The following is a 21,299-nucleotide window of genomic DNA, read 5'->3' on the forward strand; positions in this document are numbered from 1 at the left end:
GAATGGCCTACTTCCCTTATTTTCTGTGTTTCTATGATCAAGAGAGATCCTTAAGGGAAGGAAACTGCTATCCTTCCTTGGTCTGGCCAATGTGACTCCTGACCCTCAGCAATGTGGTTGATTTTTAACTACCCTCTGAAATACTTCTAGCAATTTAAAGCTACACTGATCAGGGGGCAATTAAGGATGGGCAATAAATGCTGGCATAGCCAGTGATGCTAACATCTTATGAATGAGTAAAACAAAAGTTGTACTTTACATCATTCTCTCAAATAAAAAGATAAATTTTGTTCATTCTGCATTCCACAACCTACTGGGTCTTGTCAAAAACAAAGCTCTGTAACCTGTGATTGTTTGCATCGTTGCCTGATCAGGATAGCTTGCTGTGACTTAGAGTTGCGTAGAAATTGTGGCACAGCAGCAGGTCACTCAACCTAATTAATTCTATGCCAATCTTTATTCTCCACATCTTCTCCATATGTATCTAAGCCCATCAGCATATCTTCTCCCTAGCCATCCCTTAAATGTGGCCACTGTGTTGATCATCAATAACTTTATAAACGCTTTCATCATTCCGAGAACATGAATGATTAACAGAGAATGCTGAAGGAACTCCACAGGCCTGGTAGCATCAAAGGGAATGTTTTGAGTCCAATATGACTTGACTTCAGAACTGAACTCTTGAAAAAGAACACAACAGTTATTCAAGTTTGGTTCTGAAGAAGAGTCATACAGACCCAAAACATTAATTCTGTTTCTCTTTCCACAGATACTGCCAGACCTGCTGAGTTTCTCCTGCATCTGCAGTGTTTTGCTTCTATTAACAATAATATTAATCCAGAATCTTTTTCTGTTGCTGCAAGTTTTAAAAATTGAATAATTTTCATAATCTTTTGTGTATAAGCTGAAACAAAATTATTATGTTTGCTTTTCTTCAAACAAATGGCTGTTTCTTTGTCCTGTTGTTTTATGTTCTGGTTAACATATTTACTTCAAACTTAGAACTGAGAACAGTACTGCACAGAACAGGCCCTTTGGCCCGCGATGTTTTATCCTACTCTAACATCAATTTAGCCTACATTTTACAATTACCCATGTGCCTATCCAAGAGTTGCTAAATGTCTGCAATGTATCTGACTCCATTACCACTGCTGGCAATGCATTCCATGCACCCACCACCCTCTGTGTATAGAACCTACCTCTGGCATCTTGAATATCTTTCTTAATGCATTAACAAATCACTGGGGTGAGTTCTCTATTTCTATTTTCTTTTGGTGTCTTTTTGTTTAAAATTCCATACCTTGCAGTCCTTGGATGATTGCCTCTTTTTTTTAATCATTACCTCCCACCCCCTTTTTCTAGTCTGCCATACAATGAGTTCTTCGGTGGAGTCAGTGGTCTAACAGTGGAGCAGTTCAGGAAAATCAATGGTTTTCCCAATGCCTTCTGGGGATGGGGTGGAGAGGATGATGACCTGTGGCGCAGGTAAGAATCATTCATAAGTAAAGATTTAAAGCTGGCGATTGCAGCTCAAAGCTGAGCTGACTGTTTCTGTTAAATATTTTACCTTTTGGTGCATTCATATACCAGAGAGGAAAGTTATTTGAATTGGAGGCTGGATAATTAAATAGCATTCAGATGCAGTGCTCATAATCAGCTGCAAAAACTGGAGGGAATTATTTAAACACTGTTCTCTCTCAATTAATGTGGCTCATTTTTTTCTACCTTAAATGTTATGCTGCGAATTGGAGATTCTGGAATATTTTTCTGAAACAGAAATGACTTAAGAGAGGACTGAGTAGAGTTTTTAAGTTGTGAAAGGTTTTTGACTCTTCTGCCTTTGGGATTGATCTCCTTCTATCTGCTTTTGCCTAGACTTACCATGAGTTTGAGCACATATATCAAATCTTCTCTGAAACTCTAAGGCGAATAAGGTCAAAAGTGTACACCATGTGTACGATCTTTTGATCTCTCTGCCTATACATTCTGTGCTTTTCTTCCCTTCACTTGAAGGAGCAGTGCTCCGAAAGCTTGTGATTTCAAATAAACCTTTTGGACTATAACCTGGTGTCATGTGACTTCTGACCTTGTCCATCCCAGTCCAGTATGGGCACCTGCACACTAAGGAGAACAGACTCTATTTAACTGATTTACCCATACAACTGAAGTCTTGTCATCTTAGGAACTCTGTTTGTAAATTTTCTATACACCCTGCTTAAGACCTTCACAGATGTTAGAAGATAGGAGGCAATGTAGGTCCATCTGAATAATAAGAACCATGGTACCGCCATAGTGGTCTTGTACAGGATAGCAAATATAATTTGTAGCTATGTTGAATCATTTCATCTCTGAGTAGGTGGAAAGGAGAATGTTGGCGTCTGTGTTTTAGGGCTGTCTTAGGACCAGATTATTATTAGGTTTGCCCTCTTTGATTTGGAATGGTGTGCACTCTACCATCAAAGAAGTGCTTTGAAGAGTGATCTCGAATGGAGGTATGGCTGATATTTCACTGCCAGATTCAGAGCCCAGTGAAAGTGAACCCACATATTGCAGCTTATAAACTGACTCCCTTTCTTTCACTCCCCCACAGTCCTGATTTTATGTATACATGGTGTATAGGATGGTGTATAAAATCTCCAGAAATTCACCCAGGCTCCTTTTGAAAAGCACAATTATTACCATCTAGAAGATCAACGACAGCAGATACACAGGAACCACCAGCCCCTATGAGTTCCCCTCCAAGCCACTCACCATCCTGAGTGGTTTGGAAATATGTCATCATTCCTTCAGTGTCACTGGGTCAAAATCCTGGAACTCCCTCCCGAACAGCATTGTGGGTCAAAGTACCACATGTAGACTGTAGTGTTTCAAGAAGGCACCTCATTGATGCTTCCTTTAAGGCTGCCCTATGGACAGGCAATAAATGCTAACATGGCCAGCAATGCCCACCTCTCATGAGATGATTCTTAAAAAAAAATAAATTTACCCGCTCTCCCCCAGCTTTCAATCATGACTTGGTAGTTATCTTCAATGTTTCACCCCACAGGCTGGTGTTTTTAACCGACTAGTACCTTACAATTATGTGTAACAATTCAAATGCATGATATGTAATGTGTTGCCTGGCAGCATTAGACGCACCCACTCAGTACAGACCTCGTGTCAGACTTTTTTAAATCAATCTGCTCCGAGTTGTTATTATGTAATTCTGAAGCAGGAGGGATGTGAATAAGTCAACTCCTGTTTTTAATTTTTTTGAGGCTTCACAGGCCACCGTCATGTCAACATTTTTGGTAGTAGGGAGGAACTTAAAAAGATTAATGCCCAGGAATTGAGCTAGGTGCGATGGTGGAGGGGGGAGTGGAGTGAAATGGAGGATGAGTTATGGTCTCATTCAGCAGCAGATAAATACTAGTGCTACAATAACAACAGCTTGCATTTACATAGAGTCCATAATGCAACAAGCTCACAGGTATAATAGCAAACAAAATTCAAAATTGAGCACACGACATAGTAGCAAAGGTATCCAAATGTTTGATCAAACATCGAGAGAGAGAGAGCGCGCGAGAGAGAGAGAGAGCGCGAGCATTGGGCAAGTTCAAGGAGGGAAAACCTGAGTTTTTAGACAGCTGAAGGTATGGCCACTGATAGTGATAAAAATTGGTGAGGTGCAAGAGACCAAATTGGGAGTACAGATTTCTGAGGATTATAAGGATCAAGACCATAGAGGGTTTTGAAAATGAGGATTTTAGAAGTGAGTTGTTGTTGGGATGAGAGCTAATGTAGCCCAACAATGATGGATGAACAGAACTTAGTTGAGTTAGGATCCAGGCAGTAGATTGTTGGGTGAGCTCAAGTTTAAGGAAGGTGAGAGGTTGGCCAGGGAAGCACTGGAATGGTTGAGTTGATAGGTAGCAAAGGCATGAATGAGATTTTCAGCAATAGCTGAACTGCTGGTGGAGAAGAATAATGTGTAGGCTTTTTTGGCAATGCAAAGAAGTTTGAATCCTAACAGTACACTAAGGTTGTAATTAGGAGACTTAGAGGAGAGTAGTAAAAGGGGAGCAGAGTGAGATGTTGGACTTTTCTAAAAAAAGGCTCAAAATAGGAAAAGAGGAAATTGAAATACAAGCATTATTATGATATTATCGAGTACATTAATTGGGATGCAGGCAGTAAGTGAATCTTTTTCTCCAACATTGACTTTTGCTTTGTTTAATCACACTCAAGACATAGCTTTTCAATGTTAGGTAACTAGTCATCAAGTTATACAGTACAGAAACAGACCCTTCAGTCCAACTCATCTGTGTCCAACCAGGGATCCTAACCTGACCTCGTGCCATTTGCCAGCATTTGGCCCATATCTCTCTCAACCCTTTCTACTCGTGTACCCAGATACCTTTTTAAATATTGTACCAGCTTCCACCACTTCCTCTGGCAGCTCATACTACATACCACTTCAATGTGAAAATGCTCCCCTACAGATCCCTTTTTAAATCTTGCCCCTCTCACCTTAAGCATGTGTCCTCCAGTTTTGGGCACCCTACCCTAAGAAAAAGACCCAAGACCTTGGCTATGCACCCAATCCATGCCCCTCATGATTTAATAAATCTCTATAAGGTTACCCCTCAGCCTCCGACACTCCAGGGGAAAATAGCCCCAACCTATTCAGTCTCTCCCTATAGCTCAACTCTTCAACCCTGGCAACATCTTTGTAAATATTTTTCTGAACCCTTTCAAGTTTCACAACATCTTTCCGATAGGAAGGAGAGCATAACTGAATACAGCAATCTAAAAGTGGCCTAACCAATGTCCTGAGCTGCAATTTAACATTCCAACTCTATACTCAATGCTCTGACCAATGAAGGCAAGTGTGTGTCCCTCCTGTTCCCCAGGATTCCCTCCAACAACTTACCCACTACTGATGTCATGCATTTTTCTTCCCACCTTTCTTAAATAATGGGGCCACATTAGCTAGTCTCCAATCTTCTGGCATCTCATGTGTGTCTATCAATGATACAAAATACCTTAGCAATCTCTTCCTTAGCTTTCCACAAAGTTCTGGGATGCACCTGATCACATCCCAGGGATTTATCCACCTTTTTGCCTTTTAAGATGTCCAGCACCTTCTCTTCTGTAATATGTCCACTTGAAAAGTGTCCATCACAAAAATATGTCATTATTTACTTCCCCAAATTCTCTAGCTTCCATTTCTCATCATGTGGCTCATTCTGCATGCTGGAGCCATTGTAATAACATACATATGACCCATTATCTGCTGTCAAAAGGAATACAACCATTTTGAATTTCCTGGCAGTACGGGGGGCTTCTAATTCCCTAGAGTGCTCCCCCCCCAAAAAATAAATCTGTGGCAACGCCTCAGCTAATCAGCATCCTTTTTTCTCAAAGCATAAACGCTGCTGTGATCATTTGAAGTTTTGAATTCTTGTATTTGTCCTGATGGGTCAAAGATGCACAGATTCAGCAATGTGTCTCTTTTCAGTGAAATTGGTTCTGAATTACATGATGCCTGTTTGAATTTAAATTCCCTAGCTGCCACAGAAGAATTTGAACTCCATCTTACTCATCCAAGATTCTGAATATCTAACCTTGTCACAGTAATATTAAGCTTAATGTATCTCACGTACTATATTTTGTATGCATGTTTACTGAGCTCACAGCCGTTACTTTTCCAAGGCCCTGCATTGTGTTAATCATTTTAACTTGCTCAGTTATGACTTACAGGAATCAAATCCACTGCATTGCAGTTCTAACTTCCTATGATGTAGTCCTTATTCTGTCCAGATATGACCTTTCATTACAAATCTCATCACAGAGAAACTAACCTCCAATAAAATTGTGCCTATTCATTACAAATTACTAAGTAAAAACCGAAAGAACTGCCGATGCTGTAAATCAGAACAAAAGCAGGAGTTTCTGGAAAGCTCAGCAGGTCTGGCAGCATTTTTGCAGAGAAATCATAGTTAACATTTCGGGTCCAGTAAGTCTTCCTCTGAAGGGTCACTGGACCCAAGTCGTTAATTCTGATTCCCTTCACAGATGCTGCCAGACCTGCTGAGCTTTTCCAGTAACTTCTGTTTTTGCATTAGAAGCTACTGATAGCTAACCATTGACTTTATCAATATGTTATGAAATCTGTTCTTAGTTAATGAAAAATTATTATGCACATTTACATTTTTCTTAGTTGTGTTTTTAACATATAAATCTCAATTAATTTTTCCATTAAATCCACTAAGTGCACTAATAGAATATATTCCATGAAGTTCAAGGCAAATTGGCTGACTTACTAATCCTCTTTCTCATTCATGTTGCAGAGTTTCCTTTGCAGGATATAATGTGACAAGGCCAGAAGGAGACCTGGGAAAATACAAATCGATCCCCCATCATCATCGAGGGGAGGTGCAGTTTCTAGGCAGGTAAGTTGTCAACCTTGCTGCATGTTTTCAAAGTGTACTGGAGACTTGTTAGAAAATACCCTTTACCTTTTTGTTTTCTCAATTCTGTAAGTTATTTGAAAGCATAAGGTTTGAGGACATTTCAAGTACTTTTGAAAATGCATTGCTTGGACATCTATTTGTGCTTGAAACTATAAATGATTGGAACTTGATATGCTTAATAGATTACCTTACTACTCTTCTTCTGAAATCTGGGTTTGATTCCACCCTAGTCACATAGCATCACAGTTGTTCTCTGTGCTGACTAAAAGGCTCCTGACTGGATTCTAAAATTCATAGTCACATGGACAAATGCAGGTTGATTAAAGAAAGCTAGCATGGATTTCTTAAGGGAAGATCATTTTATTTATTAACTTGCCAGGGTTATCTGAGGGGATGACAAAGCTGGTTGATTATGTCAGTGTTGTTGGTTTGTACATGATCTGCCAGATGGTACAGTGCTGTGTAATGGTTATGAGGAAAGTTAGAACTCATGAATAAAAAGGACAGCAGTAACATGAATGCAAAATTGGCGAAAGCGGAGTTTCAGAAAACAGCGAGTAATTGTTAATGGATGTTTTTCAGACTGGGAAATATTTGTACTAGTTCTCCAGTGATCAGTATTGGGGGCCATGCTTTTCCTCTTGTGTACTAACTACCTAGACCTTGGTGTACAGGGTACACTTTCAAAACTTGTGGATGATGCAAAAATTGGAAGTATTGTAAATGGAGAGGAGGCCAGTATAGAACTCAAAAGAATATTTCTAGTTGGTGGGTTGGACAATTAAGTGGGACATGAGCATTGCATTATGGTGGTAATGCTACACAGTTCAAATCGCATAAAGAAACTCAACTTGATGGATCATATCTTTTTTAATCATTTAGTTAACTAATATGGTGGTTTGTCATCGAAACATATTCAAACAATGCTGCAGATTTTCTTTAACAGCAGGAGTTTATTGTACAAGAGATTTTTTTTTTTACAAAAGCAACTTATCTTAGCAAAGTTTAAAGCACACAGTAAAACAAAGTTTTAAGCCTGTTTCCTGACTCTGTCAGTTACAGAGACTCTCATCCAGAATTATTACACCCCTGTCTCAACTCTTCAGGGTTCTTCTTAAATGATTCTTGAAAGATTCTTCGCCATCAGCTGTGGACAACGTTCAATAAGACCTTTCCAAATCTGCTAACAAGACCTCTTTCTCAAATCTGAGAACCTCAACTTACTCTGTTCTAATAACCTGAAGATTTCTAACTAAACTCCTGATTTGGAAAACGCACAAATGTTTGCTGAGGTAATGGTACCCCGTTAACTGTCCTGAATGATCCCTTCTAGCAGATAAATTAAACTTACTTCAAACTCATCATTGATTCTCTGAATTAAACAAAACATGTTTGTAAACCAGTTTTCAACAAAGAGGGATTTCAGTCTCTGAGATTATGCTACATTAAAATATTCATTGGGGGATTTAACCTTTCTTTTCATTATTCTTTGGCATCACTCTCAAAGCCAGCACTTATTGCCGATCCATAATTACCTATGAACTGAGTGGCCTTCAGAGGGCAGTTAGGAATCGCCCTATTGCTGGAGTCACATGTAGGCCAGACCCCCATGTTTCATTCATGCCCTAAATCTCAGAATTATCATATGGAAGGAGGCCATTTGGGCCATCATTTCTGCACTACCTCTCCAAATAATCACGATAACTTGGTCCCATTCTTCTTTTCTGATAACCTTGCACATTGTTTCAAACATTCATCTAAAATCCCCTCTTTCAATGGAATACTGGGGTCGTGGTAATATCACTGTAATCTGGAGGCCCAGACTAATGTCCTGGAATATGGGTACATACCCCACCATAGCAGCTGATCAAATTCAAATTTAAATTTAATTACTACGTTTGAATTTGAAAGCTAGTCTCAGTAGTGTTGACCATTACTGTTTTGTAAATGTTATGAAAACCCATCTATTTCATCAACATCCTATAGGGAAGGAAATCTTTGTCCTTAACTGGGTGTACAGCAATGTAGTTGACTCAAAACTGCCCTCTGGAATGGCCCCAGCACGTTCAAAGGCAATTTGAGATGAGCAACCTTACTAGCAACACCCACCATCCATGAAAGAATAAAGGGGGGGATAAAAGGTAAAATGTACCCAAATCCTCCGATCTATCATTCTGCCCTCATTCCTGGAGCCAACTTTGTGAACCTATTCTGCGCTCCATCTAATGTGTTCTCATCTGTCTTCTGAATTGTACATGATTCTGCATCTCAGGCCAAACCTGTATCTTAATAATGATCAGCCAAACCTCCTTGCTCTTCTTTCAATCTGTGCTCCTGTTAGTAAAACCTAGGATACTCTTTGCTTTAACTGTTCTCTTCACCTGCAATTACTTATGCATATTTACACCTAAATCTCTCAGCTGCTGACCCTCTGTTTGAGTAGTATGCTTTATTTTCTTCTGTATCTCCACTTTCTCTGTACCAAAATACATCTGCATTGCACTCCATCCGCCACCTATTTGTCCACTCCATCAAATTGCCGGTGTCTCTTTAGACCATAAGACCACAAGACATAAGAGTGGAAGTAAGGCCATTCGGCCCATCGAGTCCACTCCGCCATTCAATCATGGCTGATGGGCATTTCAACTCCACTTACCCGCATTCTCCCCGTAGCCCTTAATTCCTTGAGACATCAAGAATCTATCAATCTCTGCCTTGAAGACACTTAGCGTCCCGGCCTCCACTGCACTTTGTGGCAATGAATTCCACAGGCCCACCACTCTCTGGCTGAAGAAATGTCTCTGCATTTCTGTTCTGAATTGACCCCCTCTAATTTTAAGGCTGTGTCCACGGGTCCTAGTCTCCTCACCTAACGGAAACAATTTCCTAGCGTCTACCCTTTCCAAGCCATGTATTATCTTGTAAGTTTCTATTAAGTCTCCCCTTAATCTTCTAAACTCCAATGAATACAATCCCAGGATCCTCAGTTGTTCTTCATATGTTAGACCAACCATTCCAGGGATCATCCGTGTGAATCTCCACTGAACACACCCCAGTGCCAGTATGTCCTTCCTGAGGTGTGGGGACCAAAACTGGACACAGTACTCCAAATGGGGCCTAACCAGAGCTTTATAAAGTCTCAGTAGCACAACAGTGCTTTTATATTCCAACCCTCTTGAGATAAGTGACAACATTGCATTCGCTTTCTTAATCATGGACTCAACCTGCATGTTTACCTTTTAGAGAATCCTCGACTAGCACTCCCAGATCCCTTTGTACTTTGGCTTTACGAATTTTCTCACCGTTTAGAAAGTAGTCTATGCTTTTATTCTTTTTGCCAAAGTGCAAGACCTCGCATTTGCTCACGTTGAATTCCATCAGCCATTTCCTGGACCACTCTCCCAAACTGTCTAGATCCTTCTACAGCCTCCCTACTTCCTCAGTACCATGTTTGCGTTCTACACAGTCCTTTTCATTGGGTTTACTGTGTTTCTCAGTTCTGTATAATTCATTTCCTTTGAAATTATGTCCAGTACACACAGATCTAAATCATTAAAATATATCAGGAAAAGCAAGGATTCCAGTATTGCTTTGTTCCACAATTCGCTTTTCCTATCCCCTCTCCAAAAAAATTCCAATTCAAAACTTCTTCCAATTCAAAAAAAACTATTAACCATTGCTCCCCACTTCCTATTACTCAGCCAATTTTGTATCCATGCTACCACTGTCCCTTTGATTCCATTAGTACTAATATGGTTCACAAGTCTGTTGTGTCGCACTGTCAAACATTTTGAAAGTCTGTGTCCACTACATCAGAAGCATTAGTCTCCTCAATCCTCTGTTATCTCTTTAAACATTTCCAGTACGTTAATTGAGCATAATTTTACCTTCAGAATTCTGGATCACCTTAACTAACCCACGTTGTCCATTTATCCTATGCTAAAAGATCGCTTCTTATAAGAACTACCACTGAGGCTAAGAGTAAAAAAATGAGGTCTGCAGATGCTGGAGATCACAGCTGCAAATGTGTTGCTGGTCAAAGCACAGCAGGCCAGGCAGCATCTCAGGAATAGAGAATTCGACGGGGGTTATGCTCAAAACGTCGAATTCTCTATTCCTAAGATGCTGCCTGGCCTGCTGTGCTTTGACCAGCAACACATTTGCAGCTACCACTGAGGCTAACTAGTTGCTGGCCTAAATGTGACACAATCTTTTTTCAGCAATCCTCAATCCTCTGATACCACCTGAATCTGAGGCAGCATGAAAAATTATGGTTAATACTTTTGCAAGTTCCACACTCCATCCTTTTAATATCCTTGGATGCATCTCATCCAGTCTTGGTTCCTTGTCAGCATTGAGTGCAGGTAATCTAATCCTATGGCTAATCTTGAAGCATTTTGAGCCCTACTAGCATCAGAGCTTGTTCCTTTGTCTTAGTATTGTCTACCTCTTTGCTTGGGTATTATTTACGTCTTTGGTGAAGACAGATGCAAAGGCAAACAGGTGGCATTAGGTCATGTCTCTGAAATGGCTATTCTGGAGCTTCAGGCTCATGCTCTGTGCACATGGGTTTGAATTCCCTCATGGTAGCCGGTGAAATTTGAATTCCATTAAAATAACACCGAGTGAAAACCTCCAGAAGGAACTCAGCCCCAGCTGTATTCAAATCCAACCACCAACCCTCCACCCACCCAAAACAAACTAGTGCTAGCATTCCAGGAATCTAAAGTACTCTCTTCAACATGATGCCAGCCGTACATTAGTTTATCGTATCCTCTTTATTTCTGCACTCATTAGCAATCCAACAAGTACTGAGTTTGATATTCTGCTTGCTAATTTATAACCTAGCTCCCTGAACTCTGACTGCAACTATGTACTCCTTCCTGTCCATGTCGTCAGTGCCTCTGGCTGATCACACACTCCCAGAATAATGTCCTGCAGTCATTCTGTGGCTTCTTCAACCCTGGAACCAGGGAGACAGTGTAACATCTGAGAGTCTCCTCTTTCACAATAAAAATACCTATTTGCTCCTTACCTAGCAACTGCCCCATCTCTTCTGTTCTACTCTTCAGTATAGCTGAAGTATCTAAGGTGTCATGGGCTTGGCTATTGCTGCTCTCCTCTCAGGCCATTGCTGTCACCAGTATCTCAAATGGAAAACCCATTTTAACAAGCAAAATTGTCACAAGGACTCCTGCTACCTTCCTGGTTCTCTTGGACTTCCTAGCGGTCAACCATTACCTACTTGCCCAGATATCCATATCCAGAGGTCAGACCACTTCCTGAAATGTGTTAATGAGTTTAGCCGCTGTTGACATTGCTCCCCTTTCCCCTGGTTGAGGGTGAGAAGAGTTTTTGGGGAGGAGGCCAGGATGTAGGGAAGATGGCGACTGTAGCTGAGAGACAGATGTTCTGTTTGGGGATGTGGCAGAGACTGATTGACGGGGTGATCCCACTCCCTTGTGGTATCTTGTCGGCCACCGTTCCTTTGCTGAGGTTGCCCTACTATGCCCAGTGACTGCTGGAATCTAGTGTAGAAGGCGATGAGGGGATCAGAAGGAATGGGCTCATCACTACCTCCTGGAAGGGCCTCTCCCCGGGTCAGTAAGACATCTGGAATGGGCTAGGTAGAAAGGCAAGGATTGCTGAGCATACATTGTCACAAGTGGAAGCTTCTGTTGGTCTCCTCCAACCTCCCCAAATCCTGGTTAGTTCTTCTATTTGTGCCATCTTAATAATTCCATCGAGAGCCTCTTTGCATGTGTGTTCTCATTACATCACCTAGAGGTGCTGAGTACAGCATTCACAGCTTTAATAGAGATGTTTAGAGGTTTTGACAGGAAAGCCATGGAGGAAGTTTTTCAACTCTTTGGAAAGGCAGTAATTCAAGTTAAAATAAACACAGGAAAAATGAGTGCATTTTAAAAAAAAAAATTCTGCAAATTATGGAAGCCTTCAATAGTAACTTTCAATAGGGAATTGGAAATTTGCAAGTCTGTTGGGAAAGAATATGGCAAGGATTAATCTTTTGAAAGAACCGGTGTCAGTAAGGTAAAGGTGAAGTCACCATGGTCCCATAGGGCTGCCCTCTCATTGAAGAGAGATGGCTGATGGTAGTTTAACCTGAAGGTGAGGCTGAGCAGGTGGGACCTTTATGGGAACCTCAGCCAGTGCAGGAATTGAACCCACATTGTTAGTGTCACTCTCCATCACAAGCTAGCCATCCAACCAACTGAGCTAAACTAATGTGGACCAAATTGTCTGTTTCTTTGTTGTATGATTCTGATACTTGTACCCCAGGTTAGATTATTGTGCTACTTTTTTGATCATTCCAATTTTTTTTTCCACAGATATAAATTATTGAGGTATTCTAAAGAACGTCAACCCCTGGATGGGTTGAATAACCTAAAGTATGCTCCAAATATAACTCTGCACTTTTTGTACAAAAATATAACAGTGAACCTTACACCAGAGTTGGCTCCTGTAATTGAAGGTTAAAGAGGATGGGACCATCTGACATTTTAATGGCTTTTCTGGAGCATTGTGGATTTCAGAACATTTTTGTTTAATGGCAGTTCAGTGAAGGACTTTAAGGGTCTTGAGGAACAGCCAAACTACCGCAGCTGTGGATGATTTAATGACGGCTTGAGTCCTGAATGTTGAACAGCTGATTGTACCTGCATGTCTTAGTAGCGTTTGCTAATGAATTCACTCTGCATTTTGCAAAACAACATGCCATCATTCTGAAATCAAGAGGTTTACAGCAGGACTACTCTGACTGTTAAGTCCTTGCGTTATTGTCTTAGCTTTCTCGTCGTGATCAGCTGTTCTTGTATAAAGGTGTTAAAGCCAATAGAATTTCCATTTGTATGTATTGCATAACATATTGTATTTTTAGCTAAAATGAAGGCTTGAAATAATGCTGTGGATTTGTAAATATACTGTAAAATTGTGCACTTTGCCACTCCTTTTTTATACCATTAAACTAATGCATTTGTGTGATGTTCCTTTTAAAAAGGAGATATATATATATATATCTATATATATGTATGTGTGTAACTTGGCATGTAAGAACAAAATGTATATAGTCTTTAAGACACATCATTTAATTTCCTTACTGAACAATGGGAAGATTGCAATATATTGTCTGGTTGCTGTTAGCTAAAACCATACCTTGTTACAGTAGGATTCTACACTGCCAAGTCATTTCACCTTCTGGTTTTGATTTGAAAAATACTTATTTTGTTCTTAAAGTAAAATGAGTTTAGCTTTGGATTATCTTCTGATGTGTGGTATAGTGCTATCTGATTCATTTATGTTTGGGGAAGGAAAGCTTCAAACCAAGATGTGGGGGAAGTTGGGAAGGAAACAGGGGTGGGATAGGTATTTGCTTTTAAAAGAATTGAAGATAAGCTACAAGCTAAACCAAATTTCCCCTTGGAGGGTTGTGCCGTCTTAGTTGCTGAGGAGATGGTGCAAAGTTATCGATGGTTCTCATTACAAAACCAACTTTCTTGCCACACTGTTCTGACTGGCTGTGACCATCTCTTATCGTTCCCCTGCATGTTGAGAGATATGGTGTTTATGCACTTGCTGTATTTGGGAAGTGAAACATTGTTTTCTATAATATTTTCACGGTGGGGTTGGGTGGGGAGGACCGCAAGCATTCTAAAATTAATACGAATGTGCTAACATTATTTTCTTAAAAATAACATGCGGTCAGTGACTGGATATAAGTTTAAGAACAAAATTTCATGAATTGCTGAATACATGCCAGTACTATTCAAATAATGGAATGATTCTGTGCAAATAGCTTCCTTTCAGATAATGTCCCATTCCTTTAAGCTGGGATTTGTTGACTGTCTTTGAGAACCTGCCTTTTACTTTTGATTTAACCTGATGGAAATCGTTACAACTGACGGTCTCTACCATTAAGGGAAGGGCAACATGCATTCCCCATCAAAATCTTAAAATAATCTGTTTTCTCATTTTGTCTGTTCAAAATGTGTGGATTCTTTGAAGAGCCTGAGAAACATTTTTCGTTCCTGATCTGTGAATTAGTGCAGCAGCTCTTCAGCTGTGGATGAGCCTGGTATTGTTTGTTTTCATTGTATATTTGCAATTCTTTTCTATGTAACTTGTCAAAATTGTCATTAATTCACTCTTTAGAACCTTGCCTATGCTTTTTGTTCAGGGTTTATACTTTTGTCAACTGTGCTCGAATACACTTGGAGAGTGGAAACCATGCAAAATGGTTCCAAAAAATGTTAAAAAGAATTGATTGATTATAAAATTCAATCAAACAATGTTGATGAAGAAATGCAGGTGCTTCATGAGTACTAGAAGAAAATAAATCCACGGGGCTTCAAAATAAGAGCAAACTTTCTTACTGTAAGGCTGGATGTTTTACTGTAGACAGTACTAGCTAAGGGCACAGAACATACAGCTGCTGTCACTAGTGACTATACCATTCAGACTTTGGTTTGCCTGCCAGTTGCAGATAACTTAATTCAGTTTATTTCTCATCACCTAATCTAATACTGGATAGAAAGAAGGCTTAAATCATCAAGCGAAAAGGATAAGAGCTGTAGTATCGTGACAAAAGATGTGCTCATAAATCTTATGCTTATTATAATCAAGTTCACGTCATACAGAATTAGAAGTGGCAAGGTTGTCTTTAAAGAATGGAAATATAACTGGCAAGATGTTGTTTTGGCTGATGCTGTCTCTTTGTAGAGCTGAATGGACATAACGTTTGATGCTTATCCTCCTAACTGCTACGTGGTATGAAGGTATCTGAGGGGAACGTTATGAGTTTTGGAGGAGGGGATGTGCTGTGAATAAAAAAAAAATTGATTTCTTTTTCCATCTAATTTAAAGATTGTTAAGTCGAGATTGAAGATTAAATATTCGGGGACTTGCCCTCTGCAATCCATAGTCTGATTTTGTAGAAGTTAAGACACCAATCATCAAGTAATTATTAAACAATAGTTATGTCAAATCCAGTTCCAGAGCTTTCTTTTTTTTAAAAAAACTATTTGACATACTCCCTTGTTTGGCTTCTAAGTGACATCTATCACCTAGCTAAAAATTATTACGATTCCCTGGTAGGGAAACTTATTTTAAAGAAAACTGCATTCTAAAACTTTGTTTTGTTTAAAGGTTTGAGGTAAAGGAGCTTAAGTTTCGTCCCTTAGTTTGTAGTTTTCTTTAATCTTGATGTGAGTTGTTAAGATTTTCTAATAATCTCTTAAGGTAAAAACAATGACTGCAGATGCTGGAAACCAGATTCTGGATTAGTGGTGCTGGAAGAGCACAGCAGGTCAGGCAGCATCTAAGCCTCAGATGCTGCCTGAACTGCTGTGCTCTTCCAGCACCACTAATCCAGAAGATAATAATCTCTTTACCCTGTTAAGGTGGTATACGTGTATGCGGTCTGCATTATTTTTTTTGAGTATCTTGGATGATTTTATTTCTCAGTATTAACTGAACAGATTGTGCACTTTAATGTTTGTCTATACATGTTTTATATAAAAAGTATATTAAATGTCTATGTATTGGATTCTAAATTGAAAGGGAAGAAACTGCATTTGCAGTTAGTGAAAGCAGGTAATAGTGGCAGCAATAATTAAGGTTTTTAGCTCAAATTCCACTGACTATTTGCTGAGTTGCCAATCATATGACAGTGCAATTACAGGTTCTTTACACCATTCAAAATACAGTATAAAGCCAGTTCAAAGGCAAAAATAACTTCTTATAGCATGCTGCAGGAAGAATTAAAAGGCATGCAAAATTGTAAAAATCACAGTTGCCTGTGATGAATTATTTCTAAGAATCTGTTGTCTTGTGGGTGTGTTGATAATATTTGTATGTTTTGTATCATTCTTTTATGAAAATAAACAATACCAGCACTGAAAGGCCTTGTGTTGAATCTTCTATGTAATTTCTGGGGTTAAAAGTTGCTACATTATTGGACTAGTAGCAGGGATTGGTTAGCTCAGTTGGCTGGAGCGGTGGTTATGATATACTGTGAGGCCAACATTGAGTTCAATTTCCATGCTGCCTGAGATTACCATGGAGGTGCTCCTTTGTCAAGCTCTTTTGAATTTCAAAGGAGCGTAGGTAAGTTATGATTCCTGTTGCTTTTAAATTCCCCACCAGTCATTCTGCTCTCTAATCAAGTCTGATGAGAACATGGCAACTTTACCTATCAGTAATGCAGAGCCTTGGAGTCATAATTCAGATGTAGAAGTTCAAAATCTAACAGTATCGGGAGTGTTTGAATTCAGCTAATTAGGTAGCACTTTTTAAGAAAAAACGTAAAATGAATAACTGACGGACTAACCAGTTTGCTGTAAAGGGCTGGCAGCATCCAATGTGGAAAGAGAAACGGGGATCTTTAAAAGACTCCTAAGAAAGGTCACTGGACTTGAAATGTTCACTTCTGCTTTCTCTCAACAGATACAACCAGACCTAGTGAGTTTCTTTTGGCAGTTTCTGTTTTTGTTTCAGATTTGCAGGTACTCTCCAGCATTATTTGTTTTATTTCATTGCCCTAAAGGTCAAACTGGTTATTATCTTGCTCTAGAAAAGATTGTGTGGGAAAAAAATAGTATTAGACTGCTGATTGGACCTCTCTAACTTCAAATAATTTTGATCTTACTAATGTTGATCTTGCATTGTGCACCACCTGTGCAGCCATCATGCCTTGCTCTGTCTAAACACCCCATGTGTCCATGTTTGCTATAATCTGCCTGTATTGTTTGCAAAACAAAGCTTTTCATTGTACTTGGGTGTGTGTGACTACAATAAGTCACATCAAAACCAAGTAATTCCAGACCAATCTGCTTAACTCTGACAGTGAAGTAACTTCTAGAAACACAATCATGTTTCTAGAAATACAAGCGTGAATTTCTTGAGGGAAAATCATGTTTAAGTAACTTACTGAAATTCTTTTGAAGAGGTAATGGAAAGAGAGCTGGTGAGGATAATGCTGGTGATGAACTTCCAAAGGCATTTGGTACAGTGCCATGCAATAGTCTTTTGAGAAGTTCTAACTCATGGAATTGAAGAGACACTAGCAATGTGGATGTAAAATTGGCCGAGTGGTAGGAAACGGGGGTAATGGGTATTTTTCAAGCTGGTGAAAAGCTTGAAGTAGAGCTTAAAGTCCCTATGGGCCCCATTAAGTTTTGTGATTCATATAAGTGATGTCGATCTTAGAGTGTAGCGGGTAACGTAGAATTTCAGAAGAGCATAGGCAAGTTGGTGAAATGGATAGACAGACTATCATTGCGGAGAAGTGCGAGGTGATCCATTTTGGATAAAAGAGCGTGACTTAAGAATTGGCAAAAGATAATTTATTGCTGTGTATGGGTGGCTTACTCTATCTTCCTCCAACTTTTCACTGTTTACCTGCCTGGTTCTCACCCAATTATAGTTAGAATGTCACCCTCAATGGCTTCTCTTCCACTGTTACCTCTGACTGCAAGACTTATCCTGGGCCTGTCCTGTTGTTGTCTGCTATCGATCAGTAATGTGATCTGAATACACTCTGTTTCATCTACGTTGTTGACCACTAGGTCCATACCACCATGGCCTCTGTCTCAAGTCCTCCCTCTCTGTCTTCCTCTTGGCAAAGTGCTTGCATAGTCTGATATTGGTTGAGTAGATGTTCCTCCTAGTTAACTAGAGGGAACAACAAAGTTGGGCGGCACGGTGGTACAGTGGTTAGCACTGCTGCCTCACAGCACAAGAGACCCGGGTTCAATTCCCGCCTCAGGAGACTGACTGTGTGGAGTTTGCACATTCTCCCCGTGTCTGCATGGGTTTCCTCCAGGTGCTCCGGTTTCCTCCCACAGTCCAAAAATGTGCAGATTAGGTGAATTGGCCACGCTAAATTGCCCGTAGTGTTAGGTGCAGGGGTAAATGTAGGAGAATGGGTCTGGGTGGGTGCCCGTTGGTGTGGACTTGTTGGGCCGAAGGGCCTGTTTCCACACTGTAAGTAATCTGATCTTAAAAAAAAACTACTAATTTCTATGCTGACTGTTCCCTAGCTACTGGTTCTATTTCTTAGCAACTATCTGAAGCTAAACTAGATCAAATTTTTAATGAATGCTGTCCTATATGACCCCAATGTGAATTTATGAACACATATAGGCACCATCAATAAGACTGCATATCTATTCAGACTCCATTTCAGACTCCCTGCCATCTCTCAGTTCAAGGATACTGGGTAGGCCATTTAGGACAGATGAGGAGAAATGTCTTCACCCAGAGAGTGGGGACCCTGAGAAATTCTGTGCCACAGAAAACAGTTGAGGCCAAAACATTGAATGTTTTCAAGGAGTTAGGTATAGTTCTTAGGGCTGAAGGGATCAAAGGGTATGGGGGAGAAGGTAGGAACAAGGTATTAAGTTGGATGATCAGCCGTGATCATATTGAAGGGCCAAATGGCCTACTACTATTTATTTCTATATCTCAGCTAATCAGCTGCTGAAGCATTTATCTATAAAACTATGTATGTACATGGGTACACAAGAAATAAGGAAAGGTAATAGTGTTATCATTTTTATTGAGAGGGGAATTGAATTTAATTGAGGAAGTTATGCTTCAATTATACTGATTACAGGTGAGACCATTTGAAATACTCTTACTGGTCAGACTAATACCTGCAATGGGTGTATTTTCACACGAGGAAAGGTTGGACTGGATAATCTTGTATCTGTTGGAGTTTGGAAGACTGAGAGATGACAATTGAAATGAATAAAATCCTGGGGGATCTCGACAGGATGATTGTGGAGAAGAAATTTTCTCTTGAAGAGGAATCTAGAAGCTGGGATTACTACTTAAAGGGGTCACCCATTTAAAACATGAGGTGAAATGTTTTTCTCCCTGACAGTTAGTCTTTTGAATTCTTGTAAAGGTGGTGGAAGAAGAGTCCTGAAACATGTAAAGCAAAGATGGAGAGATTATTGTTCCAAAAGGTGGGGGGAGGGTGCTGGTGGGGGGAGGGTGCTGGTGGGGATGCAGTAGAAGTTTCTCAGAAGTAGGTGGAAATGTGGATTTGAGTTTACAATCAGATCAGTAATGATCCTACTGAATGGCAGAATCGGCTTGTTGGTACTAGGTGGCTGACTGTGTTCCTCAGTCATATGTTGTCCTCTTATCTTTTACCTTTGCAATCCATCACTCTTGCACTCTGTGCATCGTAAATGTGAAGGCATGCAAAACTCTGCTGTTCATATTCCTACTTGCACCAATGGGATTAATTTATAGTGCTCTCTAAATTTGCATTCATCTAAGTCTGGCCTCTTGAGCATCCTTGATGATTGCTTCACTTTCGGTGACTGTGCATCCTGTAAGCCCCGAAATTCACTTGAAAGCTTCTCCTTTTTTAAAATGTTCCTTAAAATATTTGAGTATTCACCATAACACATCCTTACATCGTTCACAGTCATGCTTTACTTCAGTGAAGCAACTTTGGGCATTATTTATTTTGTTAGAACTGTCGTACAAATTGTTATTCTGGGTTGAAAAATGCTATTTGTGTGCTACATTATGCATTTGATCTCCTTTAGGAGAGGAGGTCTGCCATGCTTACCTGGTCTGGCCTACATGTGACTTGAGATCCACAAAAAAGGTGCTCGACTCTTAACTGCTCTCTGATATGTCCTAATTCAATGGTCTTCAGTACAATGGAAATTAAGGGTGTACAACATGTTTTAGTCTGCTATTGACAGACATATCCCATGATGTAAAGAAGAAAAATACAAATACACATAAAACCAGCAGTAAGTCCCTCAAGCCCGCTCCACCATTCAATAATGTTATAGCTGATTTGGTTATGGCCTCAACTGTATGTGCCCACCTACACCTGGCAATCATTGACTTTCCTGTTAGCCAATATCAGTCCTGATCTTATTGAATGGTGGAACAGGCTCGAGGCCAAATGATCATCTTCTAATGTCTATGTTCATATGTAAACAATGTTCCACTTTGCTCTTTAAAAATATTAAATGTCCTGCGATGATGGCCAATTATTTCTAGCGGTGCAGCCGTATTCATTACATTACATCACTGATTACATTACTTACAGTGTGGAAACAGGCCCTTCAGCCCAACAAGTCCACACTGACCTGTCGAAGCGCACTCAACCAGACCCATACCCCTACATTTACCCCAACCTAACACTACGGGCAATTTAGCATGGCCAATTCACCTGACCCGCACATCTTTGGACTGTGGGAGGAAACCAGAGCACCCGGAGGAAACCCCCGCAGATGCGGGGAGAATTTGTAAACTCCACACAGTCAGTCGGCTGAGGCGGGAATAAGGGATTTTCCCGTTTCAGACTGAGAGGAGAAAGAGTTTCTTCTCTGAGGGGAGTGAATCTGTAGAATTCTTTAGATAGAGGTTCTTTAGATTTGAGATACAGATTTTTAATCAGGAAGGGAACCGAGCATTATGGGGCAAAGACAGGAAAGTGGGGTTGAGGATTATTAGATCAGTTGTAATCTCATTGAATGGTCCTGCAGACTTAATGGGCTGAATGGCCTACTTCGATTCTATGGTCCTAAAAGCAAATACTCTTTAATTGATAAAGTTGCTGATGTAAGTGAGACAGTTAGCACAATAAATGTGTAATTTTATTAACAATAGATAACATTTTAGCTCGGAAGATGTGCTTTTATTGTGCAGTTTCTCAATCAAAAATAATTAAGAGCTACGACAATCATAGTTTAAATATTTGCCAATGATTCACCAACAAAATTTTGACCACTCGTTAAATAGTTTGTAGTTTCCTTCCTTGTGACTTGCCATTTTGATCTGAAGTCGGGGTGT

The 21,299-nt window shown here is 40.0% G+C and overlaps 1 protein-coding gene across 1 annotated transcript in view; it reads left to right on the forward strand.

Moving 5' to 3' along the window:
* Window positions 1-13,728, forward strand: part of b4galt6 (UDP-Gal:betaGlcNAc beta 1,4- galactosyltransferase, polypeptide 6) — a 67,770-nt gene extending 54,042 nt beyond the window's left edge. Inside the window, exons 7-9 of the mRNA XM_060823886.1 lie at window positions 1,363-1,485; window positions 6,333-6,434; window positions 12,806-13,728. Coding sequence (XP_060679869.1) covers window positions 1,363-1,485; window positions 6,333-6,434; window positions 12,806-12,953 — 373 coding nt within the window. The 3' untranslated portion in view covers window positions 12,954-13,728. The remainder of the gene's footprint in view (window positions 1-1,362; window positions 1,486-6,332; window positions 6,435-12,805) is intronic.
* Window positions 13,729-21,299: the final 7,571 nt, after the last annotated feature.

Source organism: Hemiscyllium ocellatum, chromosome 4 (genome assembly GCF_020745735.1).
Source record: "Hemiscyllium ocellatum isolate sHemOce1 chromosome 4, sHemOce1.pat.X.cur, whole genome shotgun sequence".
Lineage (NCBI taxonomy): Eukaryota > Metazoa > Chordata > Chondrichthyes > Orectolobiformes > Hemiscylliidae > Hemiscyllium > Hemiscyllium ocellatum.